Source organism: Sinohyriopsis cumingii, chromosome 1, assembly GCF_028554795.1.
Source record: "Sinohyriopsis cumingii isolate HCF-2022 chromosome 1, ASM2855479v2, whole genome shotgun sequence".
NCBI classification, from domain to species: domain Eukaryota; kingdom Metazoa; phylum Mollusca; class Bivalvia; order Unionida; family Unionidae; genus Sinohyriopsis; species Sinohyriopsis cumingii.
The window spans coordinates 53,018,089-53,039,552 of NC_142961.1; the positions used below are offsets into that span (position 1 = coordinate 53,018,089).

At 35.4% G+C, this 21,464-nt stretch overlaps 1 protein-coding gene across 2 annotated transcripts in view; it reads left to right on the plus strand.

Annotated features, from left to right (window-relative positions):
• The window catches only part of LOC149806879 (ribonucleases P/MRP protein subunit POP1-like), a 66,671-nt gene that overhangs the window by 19,287 nt on the left and 25,920 nt on the right, over positions 1-21,464 (plus strand). For both annotated transcript variants that reach the window (XM_089959033.1, XM_089959025.1), the window contains exons 3-5: positions 1,944-2,128; positions 15,684-15,923; positions 20,895-20,982. In XM_089959033.1, coding sequence (XP_089815159.1) covers positions 1,944-2,128; positions 15,684-15,923; positions 20,895-20,982 — 513 coding nt within the window. The remainder of the gene's footprint in view (positions 1-1,943; positions 2,129-15,683; positions 15,924-20,894; positions 20,983-21,464) is intronic.

Below are 21,464 nucleotides of genomic sequence, written 5' to 3' on the forward strand. Positions count from 1 at the left end.
GGGGTTCTCTGAAAAACAGTGGACTGTTGTATTGAAAAATAAAATGTCGACACAGTTACATGAACAATGAAATTTCCATCAGTTTGTTCATTGTGTGTCCAATCAACAAGTGATTGTTACAACTCTGGAGAACATATTTCTGCTCCAGTTGTGACCAAAGTTGAAATGTGACCTGATATCATCATAATCTAGTATGAGTTCAATAATGTGTGAGGTCCATGCACATTAATCAAGTCATCTAATTTGCTGAGTTTAGTCTCAAATTCCAACTTTTTTAGCTGTACTTCCATTTTCGAAATTTCCAACCACTCCTAGGTAAAATTCCAAAAATTCTTTTGATATTATAAAAAAAACTGTTGATTTCACTAATAATTTTAAAAAATGTAAAATATAACTTGGGATTTAAAAATGGCAAAAAATTTGGGGGAAATTAAATTTTAAAAAAAGTTTTTTGAAATATTTTAGCCAAAATTCATATATACAAAGGACGAGCACTCAATTTTCTTTGTTACTTGTTTAGGCTCTTACAAAAGGTAACAAGAAAAAAGTGAAGACAACAAGCTTTGTAAAATTTTAGAATTAATTTAGAGCACAAGTATTTCCAGAAAAAACAAACTTGTAAACCAAATAAATTAAATTTAACAAGATAAGGTCAAGGCTATCTCTGAATTCCCTGCTGCTGTTTGTAAAAAGCAACTGATACAGTTTTGTGTATGGCTGGATACTATCGGAAATTTTGTTCCAATTTTTCCATAATTGCTGAACCCCTGACAAATTTATTAATGAAGAAAAACAAGTTTTTTTGAACTGAAAAATTTCAGGTGGTTTTTGATAAGTTTAGAGCCATACTTAAAAGCGTGCCAGTTCTTACAGCTCCAAATTTCAGTCAGTCATTTATACTGTCTGTTGATGCAAGTGATGTTGGGGTTGGAGCCATATTGATTCAAGAAGATAAAAATAGTGTTGATCATCCAGGGTGCTGTTTTCTAAGAAATTAAATAAGCACCAAAGAAATTATTCAACAATCGAGAAGGAGTGTTTGGCTTTAATATTGGCATTAGAACATTTTGAAGTTTACATTAGTTCAGCTCCTCTTTTGAATATTGTGTTTAGTGATCACAAACCCTTACTTTCATCGACAAGATGAAAAATAAAAGCAAAAGACTACTAAGGTGGAGTTTGTTGTAACAGAAATATAATATTGACATCTGGCACATCAAGGGAAAAGATAATTTAATAGCAGATGCATATTCCCGTGTAGCCTGTGTGTCAAATGACATGTATCATTTAGGTTTTTCCAGAGGACTGACCCACATCCAGGCATCTGTGTTTACGTTGTAGCTAGAATTATTATTGATGTTTTGAGAAAGAATAGTCATTAGTGTCTTAACACTTAAGAAGTTCAAGTGTTTTCTGTTGTGACCAGTTTTGGTTAATTATTTTGTTTAATTAAATTTATTTGGATTATAAATTTGTTTTTCTTGGAAATACTTTTGCTCTAAATTAATTCTTGGACAAAGACAGTTATCGAAATTTACACAGAATTCAAACCTTGGAATATTATTTTCTGTGATTCAACAGAGAACTGTTGACACAACAGTATGATACTGACCACTGCAAATGTCATTGCCTTCCATTTTGGATTTCATCGGGATTCAAGCTCGGTTTCATTAGGACTTTTTATTACTAGGATTAATATTTTTTAATTCTTGGATTATTCTTGGAATTTTTTTGGATTCGTAGAACTGTTAAGTTCTTTTTCTTATTTTTACGTTGTTTTTGTAAGGAAAAAAATTATTTCTTAAATTTTACAAAGCTTGTTGCCATCAGTTTTTTCTTATTTTGTAAGAGCCTAAACTGTTATCACTGTGCATACAAGACAATGTTCTGTAGAATAATTTTATATCAGTAATAACAATTTTATGTTTTAAATATTTAACCAGATATACTAGTACTGCGATATGCAGAGTCTCACGCTGCTGAGATTGATGCTCTGATCCGTGATGTTCAAAAGACAGGTGGTGGTAAGAAGGTGTCTCAGAAACTGCCTCGGCACATGCGCAGGAGAGCTACCAGCCACAGTATCAAAAGATTACCCAGGAAAATCAGGAGCATAGCTGCTACAGAGGTTAGTATTATACAGGCTAATTAGGAAAAGTTTGGTTTCATCTCACTGGCTTTCACAGATACAGAGACATAGTGTGCTGAATTGGATAATGTATCCTTGCTGATGCAATATTGTTAAGATTTGAGTTGAAGTTTTTTTTTAAAGTGGTATCTTTTAACATGGCTTCCAGGCACAAGATATAGTGGTATTTTGCATGATTCTTTTTGCTTACATTTACTCATTTATTTTATACTAGAGCTGGGTACCAGAGAACATTTTGTACTCTGGTTTACCATTGTATTTCTCAACATAACATAAGATGTACCAGGGTGGAACCAACAATTTAATGTTCTGGGGCAGGAGCCTGGCAGTTCTTTTTTTAAATTTCCATCTCTCAATAGGTGAAATATTACCTTGCTCTGATTTAAAGCAAAATAACCGCATTATATCAGTTACGTTAATGAAAATTTTTTTTAAGCTTGAGATGAAAGTAAATATCTTGGCTCAAAAGAAAATTGCCGCCCCCCCAAAAAAAAATTTGTATAATCATTTCCTTATAATAGATAAATTTGCTTTGTTAATGTTAATTGTTGTATAAGTTGTAATCAAAAACTGTAATTGAAGTGGGGTGATTAAGCTTACATTATATCTGACATCCTGTGAGAGACATTAGAGCCTGTTGATAAAAGATTATTCTTCAGGTGGTATACTTTTTTTTAAAATTTTGATCGTAATTATGTGAATTTTGTTTCACTTATATGGAGTTTCTGCATTCTCTGACTGCATGGCTTCACATGGCTGCTTTGTATTAGAATATGTTGAAGTTTGTGCTCACACACACTGTTTATTTATTACTCCTGGTATAGTGGTTGTCTGAGGTTTTTGATGCAGTGAAGTGCATTTTTTTTCTTTCTTTTTTTTACTTTGTCATTTCATAATCAGCTATGACCACTGAGGTCACAAAATATAAGAATGCAAGGCAGCAAGAAATCTCAAAACTTGTGTCTTGCATATACAGAATGGACATAGTTGGCTACATGCAACATGTATGCCATTTGGTCGGAGAATACATGGTTGACAGTTAGGAACACTGCAAGAAACTTTGAGTGACATAGGGAATCAAAGGACGGAGAGTACTGATGTTTTTTGTCAGCTTCTATTCGTGATGCTGTACCATCTGGAGAATTTTGATATTTTGGGGGAGTTTCCACCCAATTCTAGGTACCCCAGGTGGCATATTACCCCTTCCCCATATATTCAAGCATTATAAGACCCATTCTGATGCCTTCGTCACAAATATCCCAGTGTTAGACAAGAACCATGATCTGTTCAGTCTGACTTCACCTGCTTCTATACAGAGGATAATTACAATCTGCATACCACTTCTAAACTCATTCACTATATAGTGGCCATGTCTTCCTTGTTGGATTTGTCATCTCTTGTGATTGCCGTCATTATCTGCTATACACATCATGACCTGATACTGTGTGTACCTCCCTTTTGATCTTATCCACTGTTTGGTGGTAAGATAGAGGAATTGTGGAGGCAGGCAACCCAATAACTGCCCTTCCATCTCAACAGTCGCATTATACATCATCTCCAATTCAATCTCCAATTCATCCTCAATGAGATGATGACTGGAGACAAGGAGATATGGGATTGTTTGCTGCTCAGCTTATATGCTAGCTGCGATCCCAATCCTATGGATGAAGACAATCTGCTGATCAGTTTCAGACAGTTTTTTGAAGGAGATAGGAAACAACATTTCTGTTCCCCCACACATCAGCTCTCACCGTTGTCTGGTGTCCCCGGCTGCCCACAGGTAACTGTCCTTTTGTGAAAGTTCCTGTGGTTTGCATACCGAGGAAATTGTTATTAGTTTTACACGTTCACAAAGCTTGAACATATGTCCTTGGGTCATTATGAAGCTACTCCACTGTATCGTATCCCTCTTCTGTGACTTAACTATTTCCTGCCGATTTATTTGGATGAGGTCCTCCAGAAACATGATTGCTTCCATTACTAGCCATAGGAGAGAATGATCTCATTATCCTTTTAAATAATTTAGGTTTTCTGATCAGTTGGGAATTCCAATCTTTGTCCATAATTCCTGTTTTTGTCCATCCCATCAGTTCATCAATCTGGGTATTGATTTTCTCACCCACCACGACCTGGTACATCTTCCCTACCTTCGGGTGGTCTTAATCCTTATCCTTGCAGAATCCATTTCTGTCACAAAATGGATCACAACCGGGGAGTTTCAGCAACACCTTGGATTGTTCTTACAACAGCGAATCTTATCCCACTTGGTTGCCTCCACATGTGCCCTTTACAGATGACCTTGCTCTCAACAGGAATACCTCTCAAACAGCCACACCCAGGTATGACTGTGTGTGCAAATGCAAACACCTGTTGTTGAGCAACCCATCTGTTAATGGATATTATCAACAACCAGTGGGTTCCAGAGGACATGGATCTCAACATTAATCTATTGGAGATGAAAGCTGTTATCAAAGCCTTTCAGTTTTGGGGTGACCATCTTCAGAACAAAATGGAGCTCATTGTGTTAGACAGCTCAGTGGTGGTCACATACCTCCTCAAACAGGGCAGTACCTAATCGCCTCTACACTACCATTTGGTCTGGCCATTCTGTTCATTGCTGTTCACAGTGCATCTTTGACATCCAGATGAGACACATTTCCATCAGACTCAGTGTCTTGGCTGATTCTCAGTCAAGGAGGGACCAGATTCTCCAAAGTGGTCCTTCCATCTGTTGATCTTTCATCAGATTTGCTGGTAATGAGTGCATCTGATGATTGATCTTTTTACAACCAGGTGGAATCACCTTTGTTTTCCCAGTATTGGATCCCGAGACTTGGTCTGTAAGTGCTTGTTCACACAGTTGGGAGGGTCTGTGGCCCTTTGCCTGCTCTCAAGCATCTTAGTTCCAAGAATTTAGGGGTCAAGAGTGCAAAATGATTATGATTGCCCTTTCCCCCGGGACAAATCCTGGATCAGTGATCTTCTTGATTAAGTGATAGATCCACTCAGGGAAGATTCTGGCCAGGCTGAATCTTCCCAAACAGCCTCTTCCCCACATGTTCCATCCTTGCCTTCATGCTTAGCTTATGTCTGGAGACCCTTGCTGCAGAAACAATTCAACCCTTCAATCATTGGAAAGAATTGCACAAGCTAGAAAGCCCTCCACTTTAATGGCTTATGAAGTGAAGTGGTATGTTTTGAAAGAATGGTGCAAAGTAAAACAAAACATCTTCCCTCTGAGTGCCTGTCCTGCAAGTAGCTGACATTTTTCTTTGCTTGTTCGAGGAGAAAATGTTGGGTCCAATTACTATTAAGTGCATGTTATGTCATCATGGTAGGGATGATCTTAGCTTTAACAAAGACCTCAATGACTTTATTTTCCAACCATGACTTGTATAGGCCAAATCACTCACATTGCTACACTCACATTGTTTTCCTAATGGGAGTCTTTCCTGGGTTCTGACATAGCTGAATTCCAACAAATTCAACCCTTTAGCCAGGATTCTGTTCAAGCTTGTTTCATGCAAAACTTGTTTCCTGATAGTGTTCAATTCGGTTTAGTCGTTGAACTACATTTCCTCTCTGTTGACCCAGCCTATCTTCAGTTTCTATCAGTTGATTTGGTGGTCCTAATGATGCAACCCGTTTTCATTGCCAGAAATTGGTTGCATGTGGTGGGCAATCTAAAAGTCATCATCCAGCCTCTCTCCTATGTTAACATGACCCAAGAGTTTTTCAAACAGGACCTGATACATGTGCTCAGACTTCATCTAAAGCTGACTGAGCCAGCTTGTGGAACTCAGCAATGTCTCTTTCTCCCAGTCAGTCCTGTGAAAGAGGACATAAGCCCTCAAGCCCTCTCATCATGGTTGAAGTGGGTAATATGCACATAATACACTGATATATCACTAGAATAGAGTCGTCTCATGAAGATCTCTGCTCATGAAATGAGAGCAATCTCTGCAGGCCTTGCTTTAATGGTCAGATCTCTATCAAAGTGCAGCATGCTGGACATCTGCTACGCTACTGTAAAATCTGGGCCTTCTTAGGGTACTCTTCTACTGATAGCAAGGCAAACTTGCTTAAAGTTTGTGAATGTAATTCTCTGTCATGCAATTGTGAGTTGTTTCTGTCCTTTTCAAAATAGTCATGAATTCTTGGAAGATGATCCACATTCTGGAAGACTTTTGTCTGCGATTGGTAAGTGGGAAGTGGTTGTTTTGAATGTGGCAATGCTCAATACACAGTGGAAGGCATTGTTGTTATCATGGGCATTAATACATCAGAATATTAAGTTGAAGTCCAGAAAATCTTGTGCAACATGGGTCCCACATTTATTGATGGCTGGTCAAAAACAGACTTGGGTTGTAATCAGCAAAGAACTACCCACTAAATATGAAAAGAGTGACCAGAGGCATTTTAATAAGATTGTTACAGGTGATGAAAGATTAATTTACTTTTTGAACTGAACTCAAGAGAAAATAATAATGTTTGGACAGGAGAAACGAGTAGACACCACAATTCTCTTGACAGTTAGACTGTCAGGTGAGTTTTATATGCATTGATTTTTATTTAAACATCTGGTTGCCCAGGTACCTGTACCTGACTTAACCAATGTCACTTGACATTTTTATACTTCCAAAGTATTGCAAAAAGTTGTGGAAGACTACCCAGCTATGAGTATGTAGGGTATCCATCTAGACCATTGCAATGTAACACCATTGTTACATACTTTCTCAGGGAGCATAGCATGAGAACTTTGCTTCATCCTCCATACAGCAGTGATTTAGCTCCAAGTGTTTTTTGACTGAATTCAGTTATCAAAGATTTGCTGAGGGACAAATGATCTGAAAGAAATCATGCAGCTGGAAGTGCATTTTTCGAGTGTAAGAACAACATACCGGAAAGTGAACACAAAATGGCATCTAATAATTGGATAATCAAATGGCAGAGAATATCCATACACACAAGAAATATAACAGCATATTCATACACACAAGAAATAGAACAGCATATTCATACACATAAGAAATAGAACAGCATATCATTACACACAAGAAATAGAACAGCATATCAATACACACAAGAAATAGAACAGCATATTCATACACACAAGAAATAGAACAGCATATTCATACACAAAATAAATAGAACAGCATATCAATACACAAAATAAATAGAACAGCATATTCATACACATAAGAAATAGAACAGCATATTCATACACATAAGAAATAGAACAGCATATCAATACACACGAGATAGAACAGCATATTCATACACATAAGAAATAGAACAGCATATTCATACACATAATAAATAGAACAGCTTATAAATACACACAAGAAATATAACAGCATATTCATACACATAAGAAATAGAACAGCATATCAATACACAAGAAATAGAACAGCATATCAGTACACACAATACACACAAGAAATAGAACAGCATATTCATACACATAAGAAATAGAACAGCATATCAATACACACAAGAAATAAAACAGCATATTCATACACATAAGAAATAGAACAGCATATCCATACACACAAGAAATAGAACAGTATATTCATACACATAAGAAATAGAACAGCATATCAATACACACAAGAAATAAAACAGCATATTCATACACATAAGAAATAGAACAGCATATCCATACACACAAGAAATAGAACAGTATATTCATACACATAAGAAATAGAACAGCTTATCAATACACACAAGAAATAGAACAGCATATTCATACACATAAGAAATAGAACAGCATATCAGTACACACAAGAAATAGAACAGCATATCAGTACACACAAGAAATAGAACAGCATATTCATACACACAAGAAATAGGACAGCATATTCATACACATAAGAAATAGAACAGCATATCAATACACACAAGAAATAGAACAGCATATTCATACACATAAGAAATAGAACAGCATATCCATACACACAAGAAATAGAACAGCATATTCATACACATAAGAAATAGAACAGCTTATCAATACACATAAGAAATAGGACAGCATATCCATACACATAAAAAATAGGATAGTATATCCATATACATAAAAAACAGGACAGCATATTCATAAATGTATGAAACAGGACAGCATATCCATAAATGTAAGAAATAGGACAGCATGTCTATACATATAAGAAATAGGTCATTAAGACTATATACATCAGAAAACTACTTCTGTTATTTCATTTCAGTTAATGTTTATTCTCTAGAGGTATACAGTAAATACAGTCAGCATAGTACATTGGTCATTGTACCAGCTGTTATAGGTGCATGACAATCATCTTATATCAAGACACATTAGCTTTTCTGTTCAAGTAATATGCTAATATTGTGTTATATATTATGCATGCATTATCCAAATAGTCAAGACCATCATTTGCCAATGCTTGGGCTGGAGACTTAAGTTGAATGGACCATGTGGATACAGATCTGTTGCCCATTCATCTTTTTCTGATGGAATTTTAAACATGCTCAAACTTTTTGTAGACCACTAATCCATAAATATGTTGATTATTTGTTGTTTTCTGATTTTGTTGTACCACTATTACCTTTTTTTTTTGAATTGAATTTGCACAGAATTAAGTTACTACACAAAGGAACAAGGCAGGAATTCCTCTGGAAAAAACACAGCTGGAATTTATGATGTGCATTGATGCCAGCAGGTGCCCATCTCTTGCCCAGCTTCACCATGGTTAGGACAAATGGGAGCCTGAAGATTTACCTATCCCCATCAACAATCTAAAAATGAAGGCCATAGTAAACAAGTTTTCATTTCTGAAAGTACCAGTAATATATAAAAGTAGTCCTGTTTATGACACAATTCTGTGATCATAGCATGTGATGAAATACCAGACTTATGCATTCTGTTTTGGGAATTTCTTGGCTGGTGTGCATAGATGATGATAATGGATCAGATTTTTTTCATATTTCAGACAGGTTTAATCAGTCTCATTGTTGAGAAAGGGCCTGACCCTTCACACAGATGTTCCAACCACCAATCTTTCAGCAGATGTGGGCACTTTAGTGCTCTAGATGATAGATGTGTTCATGACAAGGTGGACTCACAAATTGCATACCTTCATCTCCTCAGTTCCAGATCCAGAGTCATAGGCCATGGATACTCTCAGTTGGGAGGGTTTTTGTGGCTGTGCATACCCATTCCCATCCCCCAACAGTCCTGCTACTTAAAATAATTCAGAAGGTTAGGAATGCCAAAAGCAAAGTGATTCCAGTACTACCCTCTGTCAGGTGACACAAGTCCTGAGTGAACAGTCTGCTTGATCAAGTGATATGTTCATAGCAATTACACTGACAAACTCATTCACATTTGCAGGCATGTGTTTTGATAACTGATTGACCATTAACCCTTTCCTTGAGTAAGTTAGTAACTAACACTGCCTGATTTTCACATGTTATCCTTTGATAATAAAAACATACTATCTTGTGTTTCAAAACTTGAACAATAGTATATAAGTAGTAATTTGTGTTTTAAGAACAGAATCGGTGATCCGGATATTTTTACTGCCTCTTGCACACATAAAATTAGTTTGTAATATACAATTCATATAAAGCAAAGGCTAGGTATTATGTTATTGAAGATTTAGCTTTAAAATGCAATTATGTGGGTCGAAAAGATATGTGACAATGCTTTGTTTTGGAATTCGTGAGAAGCGCTGTAAGGTCAGAGTTGTTTTCTGACTTGACTGGTATTTGTGAGAATTCAGAAAAAAGCAGCAATGCAAATAATATTTAATCAATGCCAAAATTACAAAATACATAGGCAAATCATAAAACCATAAATCTGATCAATGGACTGTTGTAATGAAGCTAAATAAAATGACGGGTTATATTACGAAAACCCCACCTTTGAAAAATAGATGCACTCACATGTCTGTCTTGATTTGGTAGGAAAGAAGGGTTTAGTTCATATACCGACTATAAAACAGCCATGTCCGTTATTTTATACATTTTAGTTTGTCACATATTATTAGTTATAATGTTTTATCTGCAGCAAAGAAATTAAGATGAACAGTATGATCTGAAGACGTATGCATTTATTTCAATCCTTCAAGTGCCATTATTGTGAACTTTTAGAAGTAAAAAAGGGTAGTTGATTAAGCATTTTTACTAACTTGCATTTACAATAATGTAATCTGGTTACTCTGTTAAACTTTGTTATAATGTAGTTTCTATTATTCTCTTTTAAAGTCAGTTGGTGAAAATTTTCTACTTGAAAATAAAGTATTGCTTAAATTCAGTGTTAAATGCAAATATGAATACTGGGAAATGGAGGGCCATGTTGAGCTCTCACTTTGCCCTGTTCTGTCCAAAAGAAAGTCATTTCTCCCTAAAATTCAAGTCTAGCTTGACCCCTGCTGTTACTTATTCAGAGAAGGTATTGAAAAAAGAAAACGAATTTTGTTATAAATTGTTTCTTGGAGAAAACTAGCCCATCACATTACTGTTAAACCCATTTACATCTTCCTGCAAATGTAAGCATCCTTATTGAGGTATGGCTGAAGCTAAAACTGTCTACAACAGTGCCACCTAGCAGTGGTATTAGGAGGTAAGGGGAAGGGTGGGCAAGAGTTTCTTTATTTGTCAATTTGTTACATAAATGGGAAGTCTGAAAATTCCTAAATTACTGGAGTCTAGAGGTAGCAGAGCTCCTTAATAATGTTCTTGTCACAAACTGATTTAAAATTATTCACTTACTTTGTTTATACATTAAATAAGATTAGATTTTCAGTACAATAAAGACCTTAAAATGTTTTATCTGAAGTAATCTGTGATAAAAACATAATATTCAAAGTTGACTGTTGAATACACACTCATGTAAGCAATATGATTATGATGGTGGTGTAATAGTTCTCACCAGGCAAGAAACTTGTGCATTGAAAGTCTGTATAAAGTGACGATATGCTAAGTAAAACTTGGGCATTGAAGGTCTGTATAAAGTGACGATATGCTAGGTAAAACTTGGGCATTGAAAGTCTGTATAAAGTGACGATATGCTAGGTAAAGCTTGGGCATTGAAGGTCTGTATGATGATTCTGTTTTATTCATTACAATTAATTCTAGTGGATTGTTTTTCACTACTTACATATTTCATTGTGTATAACCTACAGACTATTATGTTTATCAAATATATTTACTATAATTCATATTAAGGTATGCAACGCTAGTACATTGAATATGCTATGCTGTTATGTTGTGATCTATTTATATATAGAACAGCTATAACATAAATATTTCATAATTTCATTGTCTTGCATTCATAAAATGTTAGGTTTGCTTTAATGTAGTGTAGTAAGAGATAAGAACATAATTGTGGACATGACATAAAGAGAGCACTTATGTAAAACAAAGCACGAAGGCACCATATGTAACAGTCACTCATTGTAATGTACTGTAATGGCCAAGCTAGGTCCTGATAATGCTACATTAGAGTACGGCAACAGGGATGATAGGTCCTAATAATACTACATTGGTGTATGGCAACAGGGATGATAGGTCCTAATAATACTACATTGGAGTATGGCAACAGGGATGATAGGTCCTAATAATACTACATTGGAGTACGGCAACGGGGATGATAGGTCCTAATAATACTACATTGGAGTAAGGCAACAGGGATGATAGGTCCTAATAATACTACATTGGAGTACGGCAACAGAGATGATAGGTCCTAATAATACTACATTGGAGTATGGCAACAGAGATGATAGGTCCTAATAATACTACATTGGAGTACGGCAACAGAGATGATAGGTCCTAATAATACTACATTGGAGTACGGCAACAGAGATGAGTATGCTTCTTCTCAGCTGACTAAGGAAGGGGAGAATGGAGTAAACTTCAACTCTGATTTCTTTTCAACCATAACACAGGATGATTCATTTATTAAGAAACATTGAATAAAGTCAGTTCATAACCATGACAGTCTTGTTGTTTGTATACTAAGGCAGAATACTATGATTGTCTTGAGGTACAGTATAATATATAATTTCACACAAGGTCAAGGTATACATTAGCACTATACTATGATTGCCTTAATGTACAATATGGTATATGATAATTTCACACAAGGTCAGGGTATACATTAGCACTATACTATGATTGCCTTAATGTACAATATGGTATATGATAATTTCACACAAGGTCAGGGTATACATTAGCACTATACTATGATTGCCTTAATGTACAATATGGTATATGATAATTTCACACAAGGTCAGGGTATACATTAGCACTATACTATGATTGCCTTAATGTACAATATGGTATATGATAATTTCACACAAGGTCAGGGTATACATTAGCACTATACTATGATTGCCTTAATGTACAATATGGTATATGATAATTTCACACAAGGTCAGGGTATACATTAGCACTATACTATGATTGCCTTAATGTACAATATGGTATATGATAATTTCACACAAGGTCAGGGTATACATTAGCACTATACTATGATTGCCTTATTGTACAATATGGTATATGATAATTTCACACAAGGTCAGGGTATACATTAGCACTATACTATGATTGCCTTAATGTACAATATGGTATATGATAATTTCACACAAGGTCAGGGTATACATTAGCACTATACTATGATTGCCTCAATGTACAATATGGTATATGATAATTTCACACAAGGTCAGGGTATACATTAGCACTATACTATGATTGCCTTAATGTACAATATGGTATATGATAATTTCACACAAGGTCAGGGTATACATTAGCACTATACTATGATTGCCTTAATGTACAATATGGTATATGATAATTTCACACAAGGTCCGGGTACACATTAACACTGTACGCCACTCCCTCGATAACTTTCGCACAATGGGGTCCACGAACATAGACTGCACTTTAAGCGAGGTGCGAGTTACCGAGGGACTTCTAAAAAATTGGAAAAATCACTTTGACATTGAGAAAACGAGGGGTGGGGGAGCGGCGTTAGGGAACTGGTCTGTTTAATGACTGAATGCTCATTTTACAATCACGTCGATAATAATTTTAATAACGCACTTTTTCTAATGAAGTTGTTCGTTATTCAGTTTAAATAACATTTATTTTCAAAATGTCCAACATATGAAAGATTGTTCCAACTGGTTTCAAAAACCATCACATGTACACAAAAAAATCTGTGTATTACATCACTGCTTTTTTGTTTTGTTGATTAGTCTGGTTCTCGGAGTGGTATTTAATCATAGAGTGCCAAGTCGGGAGTGAAAGCAGCAGGGAACTAGACTAAATGTTGATACACCACCAAATAAGATTCCTATATTTAAAAAACAAGCAACATTTGTCTATGTCGAAACTCAATTTTCGTATTGTTCAATTAGTACAATATTGATGTTATGATTTCATTAGAAGTAATAATGAAATTTTTTATCATCCTTGAGGATATCTCTAAGTGCCAGTTCAAGCATTCTCTGAAGCTCGCTTGCCCACAATGGTCCGTATCTGTGAAATCAAGCTCATTATTTTACGAAGTATACATTTTGCTTGGCGGCCTTGTTATCTTTGATCACGGTTATGAAAGAGTCTGTTAATTTAAGGTAGTTTATGTGACATAAACAATAACATTTATAACAATGTTCGACTGACCAAATGAAATTAGTTCGTACTACCAGGGCAGCTAGATTTTAAGTTTGTAGGATTTTCGTGCCTTTTAACTTTTCTTTTATTCTACTTCCTTAATTTCAATCAAAAGACATAATTAACGTGATAATACAAAGGAGGCCAGCTTTTAATTCAGTGCAACAATACAACAAATACTTCCACAAGTCAGTTATCAAAACACGGTCAGCACTTAATTAGGTTCTCAGAAACTATTAATGTCAACTCATTTGTGCAATTCACTGGTAATGGACTGATTTTTTTTAAACTCAAGTAAAATTCGGCGGCTTGTACGAATATTGTTTACCATCCACAAGCCTGCATACTTCACTCACTAAATGCAGGTTATTACAGTACACATATTGTGTAAATAACCTTGTAATGGGTTGAGACTGTTATTAAAGGGAGATTGTTCTAGCCAGGAAATCCTACAACAAGGGTGGACAAACCTGGGATATCCTAAGAATGGGGAGGACGTGGGAGCCCCAGTGACATGAACCGCTTCCAACCCTGGAGAAATAAGGCCGGGTTGAGAGGCTGCTAAAGGGATAGTGTGCTAGCCAGGGAATCCTGCCACTAGGCAGACAAACCTGGGATGTCCTAAGAACTTCAGGACATGGAAGCTCCAGCCACATGTAGTACCCTGTAATTCACTATACAATGGAGAAGCCATTGGAGGATGCACCTGCCCAATGAAAGGAGCCATTGGAGGACGCACCTATACAGTGAAGAAGCCACTGGATGGTGAATAATAACTCGGTGCAAGAAGTATCAGTGAACATGAAGTGCTCTTCAGTAATTTAAAAACAATATCATTTATGAATGGTTTAACTGCAGTTATGCATTTTTTACAATTGTGCAATTTTTGTTCTTCTTCATAATCATTTAATTAAATTATCTAAATTTTTTGTGCATGTTGTTTCTATATTTGTCAATAGTAGCATCCCAACAATCCATTCATCCATTCTGTGACAATTGTTTTCTCTATTTTTTTCATACAGAAAGACACCAAAAAATTGAGTTGAATAATAACTTGGCATTTGTTGAGCCCTTGTTAGGGGGAAAGCAAGACATAGCAGTCACTTTTTCACCAGCAGCATTATGATTGTGAGCAGTTTGTTATGGTTTGGGTTGAAGATTTTCATTGGTATATTCTTTCTCTAGTCCTTGATAGATTTTTGTCATACATGGCATCAGTCATTAAGAAGCAAAGACAATTCGTTTTTTTAATGTTCATTTACATCTTTTAATTTGGGATAAGTGTCACAGTCATATAAAAATTTGCATTCAGGTTTCTTCATTTGCTTATGTTTGCTAAACCCTCTGACAGATTCTTATTAAACTGTGCATGAATCATTATAAAGCTAAGACAATTCATAATTAGAAATTTTGTATTGAGGTTTTGGTTCAAGTTTTTTCATTTGCTTCTATTTCCAAAACCCTCTGATGGATTTTCTTCATAACTGGGATGAAATGTTATGAAGCCAAGAAAATTCATTCTCTGACATGTGCTTTTGCCCCTTTGGTCATGGGATCAAGGTCACACATTTTACAGCAATGCTTTGATAATGGCTTGGCACGTTTCACATCTCTTCTCGTGTTTCTTTTTTGCATGGACATTTCAGTCAGGAAACAAAAAGATATTTGAGTATGTTGGGGAAATAGTGATTACACAGATGTTATAATATCTCCTGTTAAAGAAACTAAATATAAAACTTTATTTTACATAATGTAGTTGAACTTCTATTTTTGTATGCATGTTGAAAAAAATCACTTGTTACCGGGACCAAAATGGTCCTTACAACATGTCCTTGTTTCACATCACATGAATTGAACATTTATGTAGAATCCTGTTTCTTTTCAGTATGAGAACCAGGAAGACAAAGTGAGAAAGAGACCTAGCAGGAAATACAGACGACGACCCAGAAACTTATTGGAGGAGTATAACCGTCGGCAACAGAAGTCAGTTTGGTTAGAGACACACATCTGGCATGCAAAAAGATTCCATATGGCAGATAAATATGGTTACAAGATTCCACTCCAGCCAACCAGTAAGGGACTCCGGGCAGCCTACAGGGCAGCTAGTCAGAACTGTGTACTACAGGTGAGTTCAGATGAACATAGGATGGAGTGGGGTGATGATGATTACATTATGTATTGTAGCCACTGACAACATTATACTACTGGGAAACTCCCTGTAGCCATGCATAGAGTAAAGAGTCTTGTTTTTCGTTATAGAAAAATGAACTCTAATTTTCATATGAATATGCTGAGTGAATAAAAACAACATACCACAATTTTATTTAAATCAACTAAACTGTTTTAATGATATGCATTTCAGACATTTGCAGCAGTGGTTTGTAGTCTGGACTACAACTTTATTTTGTTTTGTTTTTGTGTGGTTTAACACCATTTTACAGCACATTATAGGCTATTCCCATACATGCCAACCTTTATGCTTTTGGTGTAATCATTATGCTTTTTTTCTCTCACTAAATTGCGCTTTATGCCTGACTGTATATGGATTATACATTTTCTGTATACCCCCAAAAAATCAATAATTTGTTTTCTCATTTTTATTAACACCCCATTAATCCCACAGAACATTTTCAAGAAAAGATGGCTTCTGCATAACTATGACATAAGAATACGCTTGTCTGTAGACTTGCATGCACTTTTCTAACAGTAATAATATTTTCTTTTTATAGCAGCTATACTATTTCCAAGAAACGTGCTGATTCTACTTTCAAACCTTTGATCTCAGATTCATTGCTATTATTCATATTTGTTAGAGAACCACTCTGTAGTGCACTATAGGTCATGTCTAATATACAATAGATCTGCTTGTACTTTCCTCACACTATCATTATATTCTGTTTATAGCAGTTGTATGGCTTAGTTTGGATAAAACATACTAGTTTTCAATTTTTTAATCTTTACTCTCAGATTCTTTTTTCTAATTAATATTTTTACAGAGCCACTCTGTAGGTGTTTGGCACTATAAGTCAAGTCAGTTTTATTCTAGTCAATGTGTGTGTTGGAGCAAAAATGTTTTTCAAAAGATTTCACAGATGGATCAGAAAAAGACCAAAAATATAGATTCTTCCAAAGGTTAAAAGATGAATACATAAATGATATAATACAGCTTTCCATTCTAGGGTAGCTTTATGCCCATTGCTGGCTGTGAAGAAGGGATTTTAATATTGGTCATGATGGTATATTTGATGTGGAAATTAACTTGAAAACAAAAAAAAAACATTGAATTAGCTCCTCTTACTGACTTCAATACTAAGGTAACTATTTTATGCAGCAGAATAAAATTATGGGCATGAATGTTATAAATGCAGAGGTGTTATTTACCAGGTTCTTACTAGAACACAGACTACCCCTAGCAGTAGAAGACAACGTTTGTCCTTTGTTCAGATGGATCCTGATTCCAAAATTGCAGAAAAGCTGCATGTGTAAGAGCAAAATCACCCAATATTGTTTGGTGTTTAAGTGACGATATTCACTTAAACTTGCTGAAGCCATGAAAATTGGGCTGTTTATTTTTGTCACAGATGGAAGTAGTGACATAATGACAAAAAGTTGTACTTATTCTTTTCAACAATGAAAAGGTTAAAGTCAGAGTGTTCTTCTTTCATTACCAGAATTAATAGTAGATCCCACTGGAGAAAACATTTTTGATTAGTTTGATAATGCTTTGAATAAACATCATACAAGTTGGCAGAACTGTATGAGATTTTCAGCTGATAATGCATCAGTGATGACTGGAATTTGTAAAGGAGTTGTATTCTACATTTTTGAAAATATCTCCCTCAGGTTGCATAACAGGTTGTCCCTGTCATAAGATGCACCTTGCTGCAGGAAAGGCTGCTGATAAATTAGAAGGATAATTCCTGAAGTATCAAGCTGGCATTCTACCGGACAATGTACATCATGTAGACAGAGTTGTTGTGCTTTGGCACCTTATTTCCCTGCCAAAAGCTGCCAAAAGGCCCAGTAACTAGAAGACGTAAATGCCCTCTTCTTTGTCAGGTTATGAAAGGAATATTGGTTCTTTACCATTCTAATGCTGACTGTGAGAGATTGTACTGTATTAACAAAATTAAAACTGAATTCAGATCCAGGCTCAGTAACCCAGTACTTTGTGCTCTTCTTGTGTGCTAAACATTCGTATTCTCAGCTGGTACAAAATGTTTTGAAATGCAGCATCTTACTTTTTAAAGCTAATAGTCCTACATATGAAAAATTGAAGCAGTAATTGATGTTAAAAGACTAGAGGGGTAAATAATTTATTTTGTGCATATGCTGGTTTAATTTTTATCATGTTATATATAGATTACTCTTTTTCTGCTTGGAATAATCTTTTTGTCCACTTGGATTACACTTTTTCCTCACTTGGTGTTGGCATGTATATATATTTGGTGACAGTATATTTGGTGGAAGAAGAGCCAGGAAAGAAGCACAAACCCATGGGAAGCTACTGGCAAACTTTCTCACATACCAGCATTGGTTAAAAAGAGACTTGAGCCCATGCAGGCAGGTGAGATGTGAGTGATCCATAAAGGTGGGTGCCTTAGAGCACTCAGTCACTGGACTACTGAAGTATGGTGCATGTAGTTGGGACAACACTATATCTAATCCAGTCTGTCATTGATACATTGGTCTTTTGACTCACTGTTGCAATAAAGTTTGTTTAAACTGTTGAAGATGAAATTCACGGTTTCACATTTGTACAACTTAAATGACAAACCTACGGCTTTTCACTTTGGCAGGGCAGCTGTTGCTGATTTGATATATTAGCTCAGGTCTTGATTAGTGTACTTTGACATACTGCCAAGACATGTATTTTTAAGATTAAACAAATATTTTCAGAATTTGATAAAATCTACCAAAACTTTCAGCCACTTTCAGACAACTCATCACATAACAAGAATGGGCTGGTAAAGGCATTGCATATTAATCTACTTTAAATTCTTAGAGTCTCTTCTATGCTTGTATGATGAAAGATTGGTCTGACGTTTGTTTGCAGCAACATCATTAGTATTAAGAATCTAAAAAAAAACGTTTTATGTTAAATGATGAGACTCTGGGTTCATTGCAGTGGTGCTAAGAATGTAAAGAGATAATTGTTTTACAATATTTGAAAATAATATTATTTATAATTAAAAATCCAGTATTCCTTACAAACTGACTGCTAGTAATGTAAATGTAAAACTAAGTACAAATAAGAATACAGGTAAACATGTATGGATCTTTATGTTTGTATTATTTAGATAATACACTTCAAATTCATTTTGATCATCTGATTTGATTGTGTAGTATTTATGACAGTAATTCACTTTACAGAGTGCATCATCATAAGGTTTATATCATTTGCTTTCATTATAAATTGATATCTAGTAAATGTGTTGACCATTGACTTTTTATTGTGTTGCTATGTGTAAAACACCAAACCAAACATTGGAATATAATCACCTCTTACTCTCTTCTTTCAACAGCATTCCTGAACCAGGGGCCTGCCCTTGGTTGGGGCAGTGTGGTTCGCAGTTATAATGGGGACACATTGGTTAAATTCTTTAGTTGTTTTTCTGTATTTCTAAAAGTGTTTTCATACAGAAAACTCTAATAATAAATAAACTGTTAATTTAAGTGAAAGTGGAAATTTATATAAAAGTAGCTGACAGGGAAGTTTTGAAAATTGACAAATTGTCTGTCAAAAAATGAGACCAGCATGCTCCATCTATTATTACAAGTTTGTTAATGCTGATACTCATAAACTACTTGGAGAACTGCTGTGAAACTTTATACCCATTCATCCTATGGTATACATGGTCCTGGATGAAAATGGTGCTGATTTGACATCCAATATGGCCACAACAATGGCCATTTTTAAATTTTATTTGCTTCAAGAAAACATTAAGATGTCTAGCTGATCCATGATAAAAATAATGCCCAGCAAACATCCACGATTGTGACTTTCGTGGCCATCTTGAAAATCTTGTTATTGCTACTACTTCTGGAGGAATGGTCATATTGACATGGGGTTTTCACCAAAAGACTTGTAACAATGTTCAGTTGGTCATTAATGAAAATTATGCCACCTGACATGAATTTTATCCACGATAGTGGTCAGTTTCAAAATCTTTTCATTGTTGCTCCTTCTGGATTGATTGTCATATCTGCATGTTTTTTTTTTATACCAAAAGACTTCTTATAATGTCTAGTTGATCCTGAATCAGACTTGATGAACTGATATTCAGTCTTGCTGCCATGGCAGCCAACTTGAAAATCTTGTTACTGCTGCTTCTAAATGCAAAGTGATTTTGACATCGAGTTTTCAGATGGAGACAGCTTATTTTGATCAGGTTGGTTCTTAATGAAAATGATGCTGACTAAACATCCAGTATAACTAGCATGATGGGAGTCTTTAAAATCCTCAAGAATGAATGGCTGTATCTACTTGGTGTTTTCTCATGAGATGTAGTTGGACCCATATTAAAATGGTGTCGTAAGACGTGTATGCATGTGAAAATTATACATTCTTGGTGTCCCAGCACTTACTAAACTGTTATAAACTACTATGATTGCTTTTGTTATTATTTTGCATTTGCATATTTTCTGTTTCCTTCAATACGAAATTAAATAAAGGAAAATAAGACTTCATAATTCATGGGCTGGTTCGAGTTTCCTTGGGAGAAGAGACTACTATACACACACACACACACACACACACATCAGTCCCTTCAAGTGACTCTTGTTTTATTTTGACCAATGGAATGAGTTTTAAATTAGTATACTATGTAATCAGTTTTCATTTTGTTTTAGCCTACCTATCCCCTCTTCCTCTTTCAGTAAAGGAAAGCAAAGAAAGTAACCAATGATATTGATTATTGAAACTCACTGGCTTGGGGCTTCACAGAGTTCTTCACCTTGTAAGAATATGCAACCTGGATAAAATAAATGTTCAGAATACATTTCAATAGAACAGTCTAAAAAAATGAGCAAAATAATACATGTTATGGAGTGCAGTTTACGGTCATACTTGAAATGTATTACCTTTTGTTTGTAGGACATATCCTACCTGTGCTGTATTGAAGTCCAGGGTCCTCAACAATCCATCCTTAATGGCCTTAGTCATCTTACTAGTCCTGACACAGGTAATGAACATTCTTCACTGCATTCTTGTTCTTGTCTTTTATCAAAGAAAATGGGTTCATATGTTATTGCTTTCAAAGTTTTTTCCCAGTCTCTGATGACTACTGGCATCACTTTACAGTGTTGGATAGGTGTAAACCATAATAAAATATTAAATTTAGTTCATTCTCTTAAAATGCTTGCATGTTCAGTCATGAAACTTGCCAGGTACATTCATTTTGAAAAGTATTGGCTGCTAGCATTGGTAGGTCACAATGACCTATTTATTTGGTCATGACTAGGGTTAAGGTTGGGGTTGCAAATCATTTAGTAGAGGATAACATAGCATGTGCAGAATTCTTGTGTAATAATTCCCATTCCCTCATGCATTAGTGTGTGAGTGAGAGAGTGTGTGTGTGTGTGTGTGTGTGTGTGTGTGTGTGTTTCTCATAGATGGATGGGGTGGTTTGGGTTTCAGTGATACGCCTTGTATATGAATTGGAGA